This window comes from Penicillium angulare (genome assembly GCF_028827245.1).
Source record: "Penicillium angulare strain IBT 27051 chromosome Unknown utg000005l_segment0_segment0, whole genome shotgun sequence".
Lineage (NCBI taxonomy): Eukaryota > Fungi > Ascomycota > Eurotiomycetes > Eurotiales > Aspergillaceae > Penicillium > Penicillium angulare.
Window position 1 is genome coordinate 1,806,833 of NW_026623164.1, and position 14,812 is coordinate 1,821,644.

The 14,812-nt window shown below is 49.3% G+C and overlaps 4 protein-coding genes across 4 annotated transcripts; 3 read left to right on the forward strand and 1 right to left on the reverse strand.

The window, feature by feature from the left end:
- Positions 1-292: 292 nt before the first annotated feature.
- On the forward strand, positions 293-760 carry N7478_008026 (uncharacterized protein; the record flags this gene model as incomplete). Its single annotated transcript, XM_056924240.1, has 1 exon — positions 293-760. One exon carries the CDS (start codon positions 293-295, stop codon positions 758-760), a length of 468 nt encoding a protein of 155 aa, XP_056776966.1.
- A 1,005-nt stretch (positions 761-1,765) lies between these two features.
- On the forward strand, positions 1,766-3,420 carry N7478_008027 (FAD-binding oxidoreductase; the record flags this gene model as incomplete). Its single annotated transcript, XM_056924241.1, has 4 exons — positions 1,766-2,011; positions 2,071-2,290; positions 2,350-3,103; positions 3,177-3,420. The coding sequence occupies 4 exons, from the start codon at positions 1,766-1,768 to the stop codon at positions 3,418-3,420; spliced, it is 1,464 nt and encodes a 487-aa protein (XP_056776967.1).
- A 344-nt stretch (positions 3,421-3,764) lies between these two features.
- N7478_008028 (FAD-dependent oxidoreductase) lies at positions 3,765-5,162 on the reverse strand (the record flags this gene model as incomplete). The annotated part of the gene is made up of 2 exons (XM_056924242.1): positions 3,765-4,364; positions 4,440-5,162. The coding sequence occupies 2 exons, from the start codon at positions 5,160-5,162 to the stop codon at positions 3,765-3,767; spliced, it is 1,323 nt and encodes a 440-aa protein (XP_056776968.1).
- Positions 5,163-6,027: 865 nt separating this feature from the next.
- On the forward strand, positions 6,028-14,158 carry N7478_008029 (putative polyketide synthase; the record flags this gene model as incomplete). Its single annotated transcript, XM_056924243.1, has 3 exons — positions 6,028-7,734; positions 7,759-11,913; positions 11,942-14,158. The coding sequence occupies 3 exons, from the start codon at positions 6,028-6,030 to the stop codon at positions 14,156-14,158; spliced, it is 8,079 nt and encodes a 2,692-aa protein (XP_056776969.1).
- Between the last annotated feature and the right edge of the window lie 654 nt (positions 14,159-14,812).

Below are 14,812 nucleotides of genomic sequence, written 5' to 3' on the forward strand. Positions count from 1 at the left end.
CTCTAAAGTTCGAAATTGATTGATTTTTTATAAAATAGATACAGCACAAAATTGATCTCCGGCGGGGGAATAAAGCTTCTTCAAGTCCGCTTGCTTGCCTCTCTGACAGATTTATCACCTGGTAACTATATCATGACACTTTGAAATTCAGTATTGATACTTGGAAACGCGCATAAAAACAGTACTAAAATCCGACTACTGCAACAAAATATTTGTACAGGCTATCAAACCCACCTTCAAACCTCCATTCCACTCATTTGCTGTCTACAATTTGATCCTAAGCTGAACCACCATGCCTGCTACTCCGCTATCCATCACCCTCGCTGGCCCGCCTTTGAGCGACCGTGAAGCAGTCGCCGATGCCTGCTACCGTACCACGGCCTCAATTGACCATGCCAGCGAAGAACTCTACTGGTCGGCAGTGACAGATGACATATATGCCGAAGTTGCCGGCACAACTGTCAGCAGTGCTGAGGAATTGAAGTCTAAAGTTTGGGACAATGTTATCAAAGTTGATACCATTCATTATCTTACCAATATGCGAATCAGTATTGATACACCTACCACCGCCCGAGTAACGTTTACCTCGCTTGCTCAGCATTGTCGTCGTGGAAAGGGCTTTGAGTCTGGGCCTAAAAAGTTTACCACTGGTGCTATTTATGATTGTGATGCTGTTAAAGTGGGGGATATTTGGAAAATGAAGACTTGGAAGGCCAATCATGTTTGGGGGGATGGTGATCCATCTGTTATGGTTGCTTAGATACAACGTTTTATTTTTGGGAAAATGTTCAATTCAAATCGGAACCATGGGAGATAGTCTGGTAGTTCCATTTCTGGCGAAATTTATTTCACCCATTGAAAGAGATGATGAAAGATATGCGGTTTATCATCCGAAAGGTTTTCGATGTTCCCATGAAAAGTATCGTCTTGATCATTGTTTCCCATCTACCCAACTGTCTTTAAAAATAGGCGAGTGTAGTTCAAAGAAACTAAAATGTGAGTCAACAAATTTGTTCCACTAGTAAGCCTTGAGAACGCCTCTAGAATTTTCATTACGAGAGGAATCTAGGTACACTTCAAAACATTACTGCTAGTAAGGGGTTCTAGATTAATTTACGACGGAAGCTTGTAAGAAGATAATGCTTAGCATTGATAATCTGGGTCCACTACCTTACAACGACAGGCAAAGAATTCTGTATTATGATGATGATGATGAGATTACTCCTCTCGTGGTCGCAATTCAGCCGTTCTAGATTGGCGGATCGCTTCTATTGGCCCCTGCAAAACTCCGACGGGGTTTAATTTATGCGCTTTTCTCAAATGGGCGCATTTGCAGACCTTATCCGGGGGATTTATTTGCTTTCCACATGGTTCTCAAGCTGCTTATTAGCATGAGACTAGACAACTTAAGGGTTAGTTTCAACAGCCCCACTCAAGTTATTCCCGCTTATAAGTTGAGCAGTCAATGATAACATAGCGTTAGAGTAATATTGGTCCAAATGTATATTCATACGAAATTCTCCGAAATTAGCTCTTACTCTCCAAAGCCCCTCCATCAGACGATATCATGAATACAATTGGTAGTAGAGCGGCAACGTCGCCGTCGGGCTATGATTGGCGATTCTCATGGACTCGGAGCTTCTGGAATTTGATACCCACCTGCCGTTAAGTAATATAAGGGTCATACATATCTGCGTAGACTTTAGCAGCTGCGCTCTTCTATGCACAAATTTCTGTACCTGAAAATCTCCGTTATCGTCCAATCATGTTGATTCGTCTCTTGGCATTGGCGAGTGTGGCTCCCTCCTTAATGGTCCACAGCCATTCTACTGGACATAATGCATCTACACTGGAGGAGCTGTATGGGCCGTGGGTCTCAGCAGCGACAGAAATTGCGTCTTCTACAGAGTCAGACTTTTCTAGGGTTGTTGGGCTTCGATGGTCAGCTTGGGAAGCTCCGCATTGGTCTGGGGCGATTAAACCTGCAACAGAAAAAGATCTACAGAAAGTCGTAAGTGTTGATTGATTCGCAAGTAGACTACATTGCTATGTGAAAAAAAGCTTATACAGATCTCAGGTTTCAACTTCAGTGGCAAACAAGATCCCTTTATTGCAACTAATGGTGGCCATGGTCCGAAGACTGGCCAAGGCAAGTTCACTGGTATCAATGTGAATCTTGCCAACTTCAATACTGTGAGCATTGATACTACCAATAACTTAGTCACTCTTGGAGCTGGCGTCAAACTTTGGGATGTCCAAAGGGGGTTGTACGATGTCGGGAAAGAAATCCGTAAGTAGCCTCTTTCTTTTTAATGTCACCACATTAATGACAAAGTTGACAATATTTAGAAACTGGTAACTCCATCTGCCCGGGTGCTATCGGGGTAACCATTGGTGCTGGAATTGGAATGATGACAGGCATGTACGGCCTTATGATCGACACACTCAAATCTGTCCGCGTGGTAACTGCGAAGGGCCACGTCGTCAAGGCCTCAGCAACTGAAAACAGTGATCTTTTCTGGGCAGTTCGAGGAGCTGGCGTCAATTTTGGAATCGCCACAGAAGCAACCTACGGAATTCACGACCAAACCAATAACGGCAACGTAACGGCCGTCAACTTCATCTTCACCGCAGCATCCAATCGCACAGTTTGGGAGACATTGAAGAAGTTCGACGGTAATCAGCCAGCGAAGTTGTCATTCCAGGCGGTCATCAAATTTGACCGAACCTCTAACTCACCGATTATCATCGTCCAGGTTTGGTACTTTGGACCTTTGACAGAGGCACAGCCTTATTTAGATATATTTGCTGCTGCGGTCCCTGCTACGACATCATCGTCATATCTTCCCCAGACTGATTTATATTACCAGTCTGAGACAGCAGGAGTCTGTGATAGGGGAAACATCATCAGTGCAAATACCTTGGGATTTAATCAGACTGATGTCTCAAGTTATGAGGCTCATTTTGCGGATCTAGTGGCTTTTTACAAGGCGAATCCGTCTTTTGAGGGAGAGTCTGTCTTTCAGTATTATAGTAACGATGTCACTCGTCAGACACCGCAGTCTGAAACTGCCTTCCCATGGCGTGATATTCAAGTTTGGTGGTAAGTGACCTTGTTTTGTAATATTTTCATTTTTGGTATGTTCAATTGTGCTAATTTAAATCTTTCTATAAAGGCTCACGCAAAACAAATATACTAACGCGTCGATCGGACCCAAGGTCGATCATCTCATGAGAGGACAACGCACTAACCTTCAGAAGACAAGTGGTTTCCCTACACCTCATGTATACTTTAACTATGCCTTTGGGGATGAAGGAGCAGCTGCTTGGTACTCTGCTGCTAATTTGCCCAAGCTTCGCAAGCTTAAGGCTAAATGGGACCCCGACTTTGTGTTTGGAAATGGGGCACCTCTTTACTAGAAAAGGCAGTTACGATATCGAGAAGGAGATTAGTCGACTCCTGACCTTTTATATTGATATCCTATCTGAAATGCAAATAACTCTGTTGATTGCGAAGGAGTTACGTAGTGATAGACGTATACACGATTGCAGTTCACATAACGAGTTAAGCTACCTAGACACCCTGGGCTCTAATTCTACGAAGCTGACGCGAGGCGAATTCTTATTTGATAGGCACCTGATCTGCGTGGAAGTGGTGCCCTTTCTGTATGATATACTAATTTGTGACTTTTACATGGGTCAATTCGGGTTTATACTAGTGTACTTCGAATGTAAGTCAAGGGTAGAAGAAAGTGTGTTTTATATCAAGAAGCTGCGAGTTTGATTTCAGTCACAATTTTGTCAACATTATAGTCCCATATGATCTGTGAGGCTCCCTCGAGTTTCTGTTTACTCCTTTCCGCATCCCGCCCAGTTCGCCCATACCGCCACTGGTACATTTGGCCCATCTCCCGCGAACTGCGCACAACCCACTGGCCACGATCCATACGTGCCTGGCTATATGCTTGCAAAGCGTGTACAATGGCCGCTCTTTGGCCATGATGGCCTCCATTAATGGTATTGGACTGGGCCGCAACCAATGCTTCAGAAAGTACAAGCGCGTCTTCGACACCGATGCAGGCACCGACACCCTGGAATGGGCTACTAGCATGAGCAGCATCGCCTGCAAGACAAACGCGACCGCGTGCATATGTTGGTGTCGGGTGTTCGTTCATGTCGAAGATTCCCCACTTCACCATCTCCTCTGGGAAACTCTGCACAATGTCAACTATGTGTGGGCCCCATCCGACTACGATACGCTCGAGTTCCTCGCGTGTAGCCGGGGCTGTCATTCTCTCAGGCCCTGGAAAGTCTGAGGGGTCATGGGCAAAAAAGGCGACGTTGAGAAGCGTTCCATTCATCACCTAATATTAATATTAGCGACGGCGATTTTCAAAATGGAGAGCATGAAATGAGACGGAACATCGGTATTCGCTTACTGGATATGACATGACGTTCGCATTTGGGCCACAATGCATACATCCAGTCATCGCCTTAGCTTTCCCAATTGCAGCTATACCTGCGTCGATAGGTATCATTGTGCGATATGCGACCGTGTGGGGATAGCTGGGGCGAGTCGCCGGGTGATCAGCGCCTACAAGCACTTCTCGGATGGTTGAATGGATGCCATCGCATCCCAAGACAGCATGAGTCTCAGCTATACTACCGTCTGCGAAGTTAAGAAGAACTTTCTCATTTGTCTCACTGTCATTATAGCTAACAAGTTGCTTCCCAAACTGAACCACGCCGTCGGGTAACAAAGCGGCCATGCCGAGCAAGAAATGTGCACGCACGCAGCCCCAAAATTCCAGTTTATTCCCAGGCATCTGGAAGAGTAGTGCTTTAGATTCATCCTGGGCATCACTTTTGGTCTGTGGGTGGTAGCCGTTCCAGTAACTTGTGCTGGCATCATTGGGGTCTGTCTTTTGGCTGATGCGGCTCAGTACGTCTAGGATTCTGGGATCTAGACGCTCCATGCATTCTCGAGCCACACCGGTAAAAGCGAATCCTGCACTGACTTCGTGCCAGGTTGGAGCGCGCTCATAGATGGTCACTTCGATACCTCGTTGGATGAGGCCAAGAGCTGTCAGGACACCAATAATGCCACCTCCAATTATGGCCACCTCAAGGGAGCGAAATGCAGCACTGCCGTTGTTCGTCATATCCTTGAGTTGCAAAAATAATCTTTTGATAGAGGGAGAATCGATCCGATCGCGTAATGGATGTTGATATGATCTGACCACTCCAGTTAGAGAGAAACGGGGTGAAAAAGGCTTATAGCCACCTTGAGACCTTGATCAACATACACTGATAACTAGAAATTCACTAAAATGAAATCGAATCATTGACTTGTTCTATTGGTGTAGATAATGAGTAACCGGCGGGTTGGCGAGTTGGCCGTGTATTACTGATGCCAACAACTTTGACCCCACACTTAATTAATGATTCGGATTCAAGGTCATGATTACTCCATGCCAAGTAAAACATTGACAAGCATTCGAAATGATTTAGTATGGCCGGCGATAGAACACCAGAAACCTGGTGTTGCTTGCGTTAGAATACGAGGCGTTTTACGATGGGGCATTGACGCCGAGGCGGAGTTTTATTGAGGTGGAGTTTACTATTCTCCGCATGGCTGACAGTCCATACCAGGATTACATATGAGGGGAAGGGATTCGGAACCTCAGTCGTCAAATGTTTCGAATGGTATTTCGGGTAAAATATCAAGCGCGATAAAATCTTCAGGCATGAAAGTTCCGCGAGAATCAGCCTTAGCCCTATCATCGAGTGAAAGACGGACAAGTCCGTCCGAGGCGTGATTGCGTATCTGGAGGAAATTCTAGACGAATCAGCGAAGGCCCCAACGTGTAAACCGCCATATGAGCCTCTTGTAGAAGATATCGGTTTGGATATAGTTCGGCTGTTAGTCCAAATATACAAGTGACATACAAAGCCTCGGGTTGAAAACCAATTGTTTGACTTAGTAATTCCCGGTGTAGGATTGAACTACACATACATCCAAGTACAATGTCAAGCCCTCATGTATCTCCTTCAGCAGCAGATGCACTGAAGGCAACAACCTTGGTATTTGGGGGTCATATCGGCACACAGAGCAAGAAATCACTGCAGAAGTCAGTAAACCAATTTCTTACCGGACACAACGCAAAATGGATCCTAGAAACTGTCGCCGACCTGCCAGTATACTGGGAAGCCTTGGTTAAGCACATTCCCGAGGCATCCGGCGTTATAAAAGGACCAGAGATTCTACGCGACTTGGACTCATGGCTGCGAAACGGTATCTCGCCCGACGATTTGATCGGCCAGGAAGAGGAGCTTCCCAATATTTTGATTGGTCCGCTCATGGTGGTTATCCAACTCGACCAGTATTGGCGGTATCTGGAATTCCGGCTGGGGCATGTTGAATTCAAGGATCCCCAAGCAGAGCTTGTTCGACAACAACAGCAGACTACTCGCCCGATTGAGACGCTGGGTTTCTGCGCCGGTCTGATTGCTGCGGTAGCGGCGGCGAGCTCCCATGATCGGAGTGAATTTGAAAAATATGGTGCAGTCGCACTTCGTCTCGGCATGCTGATGGCGGCACTCGTGGATGTGCGAGAGGCCAGGGACAAAGCTGCAGGCAAAGGAGGCTCCATATCCTTCGGACTGGCGTGGCGTAGCGGGACCAAGCAAATTGATGATATGGTCAGAATCGTGTCGTCGCTATCACCAGACGCGTATATCTCAGTGCTTTTTGATGAGGCACGCGCCACATTGACAACCTCGGAGCGTCTAGCGCCAACATTACTGCGGAAGCTTCGGGCAGCCGGTGTGACAGCGGTCCCATTGGCATTCAAGGGTCATCTGCATGCACCAGGAGCAGAGCGGAAGCGACATACAGAGGCGTTGATCGAGATGTGCCACAGCCAACTGTACAAAGACCAGCTCCAGTTTCCGACCACCGCAGATCAACTAGCACTTCCGACGTACAACAATTCAGCAGATGGGAGGCAAATACAGTTAGATGAAATTGATCTCACTGGAATGGTTCTGCGAGCGATCTTAACCCAGCAGTTCAAGTGGGCTGGGACAGTCTCTAAGCTGCAGTCGTCGTCGCCGTCAGCATCCGAAATCTCACTGGTGGCATTCGGACTAGACCGGTGTATTCCACCAACCATTATGCGGAAATTTGGATGGAAGCACGTATACTATGAAGAGCTCGAGGGTCAAATTGAGAGCCACAGGGTTGAAAAAGCTTCGTTGGTGTCAACGAATTCCAAAGACTCGGCGAATGGAGACAAGCACGGCAATCCAACGGGTTTGTCGGCTGGGAAAAGCTCATCGGAGTTCACAGAGACTGAGAAAGACACCGAAGAAGCCATCGCCATTGTAGGAATGTCCATAAAAGTTTCTGGCGCCGACGATGTGGAGGAGTTCGCGAACATGCTCAAGACGGGCCAGTCGCAGCACGAAATGATCACCCCCGACCGTATGATGCAGGATATGCTGTTCCGTGACGCAGCAGGCCTGAAAGGGAAGAAGTACTATGGTGACTTCGTACGCGACGCGGATGCATTCGACCATAAGTTTTTCAAACGTAGCCCGCGCGAGTCGCAGGCTATGGACCCACAATGCCGGCTGTCCCTCCAGGCGGCTTATCAGACCGTAGAGCAGTCGGGATACTTCACCGAACCCAAGCCAAAGAACCCCAAAGAACACATTGGCTGCTATCTTGGTGTCTGTGGTGTTGATTATTAACAGAATATTGCCTGTCATGAGCCGAGCGCATTTACAGCCACCGGTGGCCTGCGAAGTTTCATTACAGGCCGAATCGCCCACTTCTTCGGATGGACAGGCCCGGCGATGACGTTTGATACGGCATGCTCGTCGTCTACTGTAGCTGTTCACACAGCTTGTCGTAATATCCTTACTGGAGACGCGACAGCAGCGCTGGTTGGTGGTGCCAATATCATGACCAGTATGCAGTGGATGCAGAATCTCGGGGCTGGTAGCTTCCTAAGTCCCACAGGGCAGTGCAAACCATTTGACGCCGATGCCGACGGATACTGCCGAGCGGAAGGGGTCGCGTTTGTTTTCCTTAAGAAACTATCTGACGCAAAGGCAGCAGGTAACACAATACTGGGAACGATCCGAGCTACAGCAGTTTACCAGAATCTGAATGTCACGCCCCTTTTTGTACCGAATGTACCGTCGTTGTCACAGTTATTCAAAGATGTGATTCGCAAGGCTGGTGTCGACCCGGCCGAGATTTCTTTAGTCGAGGCTCATGGCACTGGTACAGCAGTTGGTGATCCGGCGGAGTATGACAGTGTCAAGCTGGCGATAGCTAGCCCAAAGCGCGACAAGAATGTGGCCGTTGGCTCAGTTAAAGGTCATGTTGGCCATACCGAAGGCGCATCTGGAGTGGTCGCACTGGTGAAAGTGCTTATGATGATGCGGGACGGCTTCATTCCTCCACAGGCCAGTTTCAAGCGTATCAATCCAAATATCAATGCGTCGCCGACCGATATGATGGAGGTGGTGACTACACTACGACCGTGGTCGTCTGAGCACAAGACTGCTTTACTGAACAACTATGGTGCGTGTGGTTCTAACGCTAGTCTGGTGTTGGACTACTCAGCGAACAATCCGACCGTACAAAATCGCTTGTTGGCTGAGACAACAGCTCCGCAACCTTTCTGGATCCCTGGGTTCGACAGTCGCAGCGTCGCCACATATAGCAAAACGCTTGCCCAGTACCTCCACTGTCATGCTGGAGACAAAAAAGCCACTTTGTCTGACATCGCATTCAACTTAGCCCGACAATCCAATCCTGGTCTAGCGCAAGGCTTGATCTTCAGCTGCAAGTGCCTGGAGGAGCTACAAGAAAAGCTTGCACAAGCCGCCGTGGCTACAAAGGAAACGGCTGCAGTCAGCGGTATTACGGTATCGAGGACGGAGCGCCCAGTTGTCCTTTGCTTCGGCGGCCAAGAGTCGAAATTTGTCGGTTTAGACCCCGTGCTATACGAAGGGATAACTATTCTGCGCCAACACTTGGCTGCGTGCGATGCGGCTGTGAAGGCGGCTGGTTTTTCAAGCATTTTCCCTGCCATATTCTCGCGCGAGCCAATCACAGACGTGGTTCAGCTCCAAATAGCACTATTTGCCATGCAGTATGCAAGCGCCCGTTCATGGATGGACTGCGGGCTAGACTCGAAGGTTGTCTCGGTTGTAGGATACAGTTTTGGCGAGATCACTGCGCTGTGTGTGGCCGGGGTGTTAAGTCTTGAGGATACAGTGCGACTGGTTGCTGGACGCGCGAAGCTGGTTCGTGATGCCTGGGGACCGGATTCAGGGGCAATGATGGCCGTTCAGGCCGATGAGTTACTTGTACATGATCTGCTCGAACTGACCAATCTCACAAGTGATGGCTCCGCGTGTATCGCCTGCTACAACGGCCCTCGCAGCTTTACACTGGCCGGTACTACTCAGGATATTGATGCTGTGGCTGCAACACTCGCTGAGAATAGTAAATTTTCATCAGTCGGCATCAAAAGCAAGCGCCTGAATGTGACCAACGCGTTTCACTCTGTTCTTGTTGAGAGGCTCCTCGGTGGACTCGGAAAAGTCGGCAAAACTCTTACTTTCAAGCAATCAGTTATCCCCATTGAACGGACAACTGAGAATGAATCGACAGCCCCACTGGACTGGACGTTTGTGCCGTCCCACATGCGCCAACCTGTCTTCTTTAACCGTGCTATCCAGCGACTATCGAAGAAACATCCAGAAGCTATCTTCCTCGAAGCTGGCTCCAACTCGACAATCACCGTTATGGCGAGCCGTGCTTTGGCCCAGACTACTTCTGCCGATCCCAACAAACTTGCTTTCAGGGCGGTCTCAATAAATAACACTGACAAGGGCCTCGATGGACTAACGGATGCTACAGTCGCACTGTGGAAGCAAGGCTTGCGTGTATCCTTCTGGCTGCATCATCCTTCTCAAGCTCAGGAATACAAACAGTTGTTGTTACCACCGTATCAGTTCGAGAAGTCGCGTCATTGGCTGGACGTCAAGTCGCCGACGGAGCTTGTCACCAAGGCAGCCCAGGCTATGATCGAGGCTGGAGGGTATTCCGTAGGTAAATCTTCTGTCGCTCAAGTTGATGGCGAACAAAGCCTGTCTACCTGGACCTTCATCGGTTATCAAGTAGCCGAAAAGAGCAAGAAGCTGGCGCGTTTTCGTATCAATACCGACTCCGATGCCTACCAACGCCTTTTTGCATCTCACGTTATTGCCCAAACAGCGCCAATCTGCCCGGCCACCCTCGAGATTGATATGGCCATCGAGGCTCTCTTTAGCCTCAACTCTGATTGGCGGGCATCTGGTTATTCACCCACGGTGCAGGATCTCATTAGTCACGCACCAGTTTGTGCCGACTCGACCCGTGCTTTCTACATGGATTTGTCCCCACTCGACAGTACTGAGGCCAGATGGAACTTCAAACTACACAGTGTTGGTAGCAACGGCGATTCCCAACCCCACGCCGAGGCCGTGATGCACATGCGCGCCCCAACTGATTCTTCCTTTTTGCAAGAGTTTGCTCGCTACGAGCGGCTGATTAGCCATTCACAGTGCCAATCCTTGCTCAAACTCAATCTCGACGATGGCGATGTTGAAGTTTTGCACGGTCGCAATGTGTACCGCGCATTCAATGAGGTTGTTGACTTCGGCCCGGTCTATCGTGGCGTTAAATATGTTGTCGGGCACCTTGGCGAGAGTGCTGGTGTCGTCCATAAACGTCATGAGGGTCAGACTTGGCTTGATGTCCCGATGAGCGACTCTTTTGGCCAAGTTGCTGGCATTTATGTGAATCTGTTGACTGATGAACTACCATCAACGGATATGTTTATTGCCACTGGCTGTGAGCTGGTCATGCGATCTCCCAAGGCTCGGATAGAAATTTCCGGCCAGGAGAATGGCCCCGGCGTCTGGCATGTCCTCGCACGACACGCGCGCCATTTGGAGAAGGCATACACGACAGATGTCTTTATCTTCGATGCCGCCACAGGTACCCTGACCGACGTCATGTTAGGCCTGCGGTATGCGCGTGTCTCCAAGGCTTCAATGAGTAAGATTCTCTCGCGCTTCACCACGAATCAAGCATTCCTTAGAAAGCCGGCTTCGATCACACCAACTACCACTACTGTTGTTGCACCTACCCCTTCAATCGCAATCGCAGCCCCTACTCAAGACAACACTACCATTTTGATCAAAGCTAAGAGCACAAGCCGAGTCATCACCGAAGACGTGCGCAACCTGGTAGCTAACGTCTCCGGTGTCGAAGCCAGTGAGATGACTCTGGCCAGCGAGATGGCCGATCTAGGTATCGACTCGCTGATGGGCATGGAGCTAGCTCGCGAAGTCGAAACCACATTCAATTGCACCCTCGACCAACACGAAATGATGGAGGCCACTAGTCTCCGCCAATTTGTTGCCTGTGTCTCTAATGCGCTACGCAAGCTTGGAGAGGACATCGGTGACAATCTCGTTGAGCAAGAGATAAGTGACACCAACAGTGATACTTCTGCAGAAAATACGTCGTCAGGAGAGGAGGACGGTAACACTATTTCTGATCTCTCCACGCCTGACCCAGAAGCGGCGGCTGCTTTTTTCAAGCATGTCTCACTCCCAACCGTTCCTTCCTTCCGGGATCGCGATCTTACCATATCGCGCTCCGACATCCTTGAGTGCTTTGGCCAGGTGAAACTGACGACTGATGACAAGATTCGTGAATTTAAACTCGCCGATATAGCCAATGTTAGTCTGTCTGGAAGCAACAGACTCTGCACGGCCTTGGTCGTCGAGGCTTTCGACAAGCTCGGGTCCCCCCCTACGAACCGCCAGTCCAGGACAAGTGTTGGATCGGGTCCCTTTTTTGCCACAGCATACTCGCATGATGGACTTTATTTACGAATTCCTTGAGCATGATGCTCGTTTGATAGATGTTGACCCAACCACAAAGCAAATAACGCGTACGCACAATGCGGTGCCGCGCAAAAGCAGCACTGCCCTGCTTGCGGAAATAGTTGCCGCACACCCAGAGTCCGCCATCCCGAATCGCCTTGCGAACTATGCTGGTAATCATCTTTCTGGTGTACTCACCGGTACTACCGACGGGATCCGTGTTATATTTGGTAGCGCCGAAGGTCGTCAGCTGGTGAAGGCCATGTATTGCGATTATGCCTTCAATCGCATGCACTATCACCAGATGGCAGATGTTATTACTCGATTATCCAGCCGCCTCAGCCAAGGTAACGAGACCTTGAAAGTTCTTGAAATGGGCGGTGGAACTGGCGGCACAACAAATGTGATGGCTCCGCTGCCGGCATCCCTAGGCCGCCCTGTTGAGTATACGTTTACGGACCTTTCACCATCCATGGTGGCCAACGCCCGTCGGAAATTTGCCAAGGAGTATCCGTTTATGCGATTCGCTGTCCACGACATCGAAAAGGCTCCAGCTGAGGATATCCGAGGACAGCACATAGTTCTGGCTAGCAATGCCATTCACGCCACCCATAGCTTGCTTGTATCCACAAAAAACACAAGACTGGCGCTGCGTCCTGATGGCCTCCTCATGGTCTTGGAAATGACTGAAAGTCTACCCTTTGTGGACATTGTGTTCGGTCTTCTTGAAGGCTGGTGGCTATTCGATGACGGTCGTACACATGCTGTTGTCCCTGCCGAACACTGGGAGCACACTCTCCACGCCGCCGGCTTTGGTCATGTCGATTGGACCGACGGTAATCGACCAGAGAATGCCTTCCAGAAGGTTATCATTGCCTTGGCTGCGGGACCACAAGAGTCTCGTCTCCCGGCAAGGATCGAACCTCAGCAAACCATCGAAGCGATTGATAGAGGCGATGTAGTCGCCCGCGAAGCTGAGGCCGAACGACTTGTCGCCTCTTTCACCGATGGTTGGGTGACGCCACCTCTTGATTCTGCAACTATAGCTGCCTCTCACACCCTTTCCCCAGCTGTAGTGATTGTCACCGGCGGAACCGGTAGCCTTGGTGCTCACCTTGTGCAGAGCTTGGCGGAGCGCCCCGATGTTTCCACTGTTGTCTGCATGAACCGTCACTCTACAGTCCCAGGCGATCGACGCCAGTCTGAAGCTTTTTCCTCTAGGGGCATTACTCTCTCATCCAACGCCCAAAAGAAGCTGAGAATTTACGATACTGACACTGCCAAGTCACAGCTCGGCCTCTCAACTCAAGAATACGCCTGGCTGACCGCAAATGTCACCCACATTGTGCACAATGCTTGGCCTATGAGTGGCACGCGTCCCATCAAAGCATTTGACCCCCAAATGCGTACAATGCGCAATCTGCTGGACTTGGCGAGGGAGATGGCTCTGAGAAATCCAAATACACGCATTGGCTTCCAATTTGTATCCTCGATCGGCGTAGTCGGTTTAGCTGATACATCTTCTGGCCCACGCATCGCTGAAGATCGTGTACCTATAAGTGCTGTCATGCCTGGTGGCTACACCGATGGTAAGTGGGTGCACGAGCGTATGCTTGACCAGACCCTACACCGATACCCGCATCTTTTCCGAGCTACCGTCACGCGGCCCGGTCAAATAGCTGGCTCCAGTCACAGTGGCTTCTGGAACCCAGTCGAGCACTTTGCATTTCTCATTAAGAGTTCGCAGGCTCTACGCGCATTCCCCGATTTCCGCGGCACCCTGCAATGGCTACCAGTCGACCGCAGCGCAGCTGTTATGGTCGACCTGTTGAAACTAGAAAATGACAGCGAACCGGCCTACTCTGCATACCACATTGACAACCCGGTCGGTCAGCCTTGGGAGAGTATGTCACTCGTTCTTTCCGCAGCTCTCGGCATTCCTCCGCAGAATGTTATCCCCCATGCTGACTGGATCAAACTTGTGCGCCGCTCGCCACTATCGACTGACGAGAATACGGCTGCTCGCATCGTGGACTTCCTTGATGGTCACTTTGAGCGCATGTCTTGCGGTGGCATAATTCTTGACACTCAGAAAGCGAAAAAGCACTCGGCCGTCATGGCCGCTGAAGGCCCTGTAAGTGATGACATCGCGCGCGCCTATGTGGCATCCTGGAAATCGATGGGCTTTCTCAAATAGATTAGCATGTGCTGTACCTTCACCTTCACCTGTTTTCTTTCAGCTATGTTCTCCCGTCGTCTCTCCAAGCCCCTGATCGACGACGCTTTCTTTTCGATCTTTCTTGTTTTGTTTCATTGGGCGTTTTATTTGTCTAGAGTATGGAACTACACAGATTGCTGATCTCGTTCGTAATTTTCAATTTAACATTTCCTCATGAATGAAACCATGGCTACATACTTCGATGGTTTTAAGATGGCCGTTTAATATTCCATGCGTAACACTCGATTGAAATCCTGACTCCGCTTGGGAAGTTCGGAAGGTTTGCATTAGACGTCAACATGCTCTTCGTCTCGGCCAGTATATCTTTAGGTACTACCCTCATGCTCCACTGATATAGCTCAAACTTACAATCAATTATGATATTCTTGACAGAAGATGACCTAATATGAAGCCCTGCTCTTCACATTCTACATTGTCCCAATGCCTGTAGATAAAGATCTTATCTTATCGGGCCCCTATCTTATCAGACATGGTGTTGTCCTCGGATCCGATCGCTGTCTTGGGTCCGAGGATGGCTTTATGTTGGCCATACATCTTAGTGTAGCGCCATCTTGATCTCATTTTGATCCCATGTTGCTTCCAGTCAGGAGGGTCCCCGATATAAACTTTGCT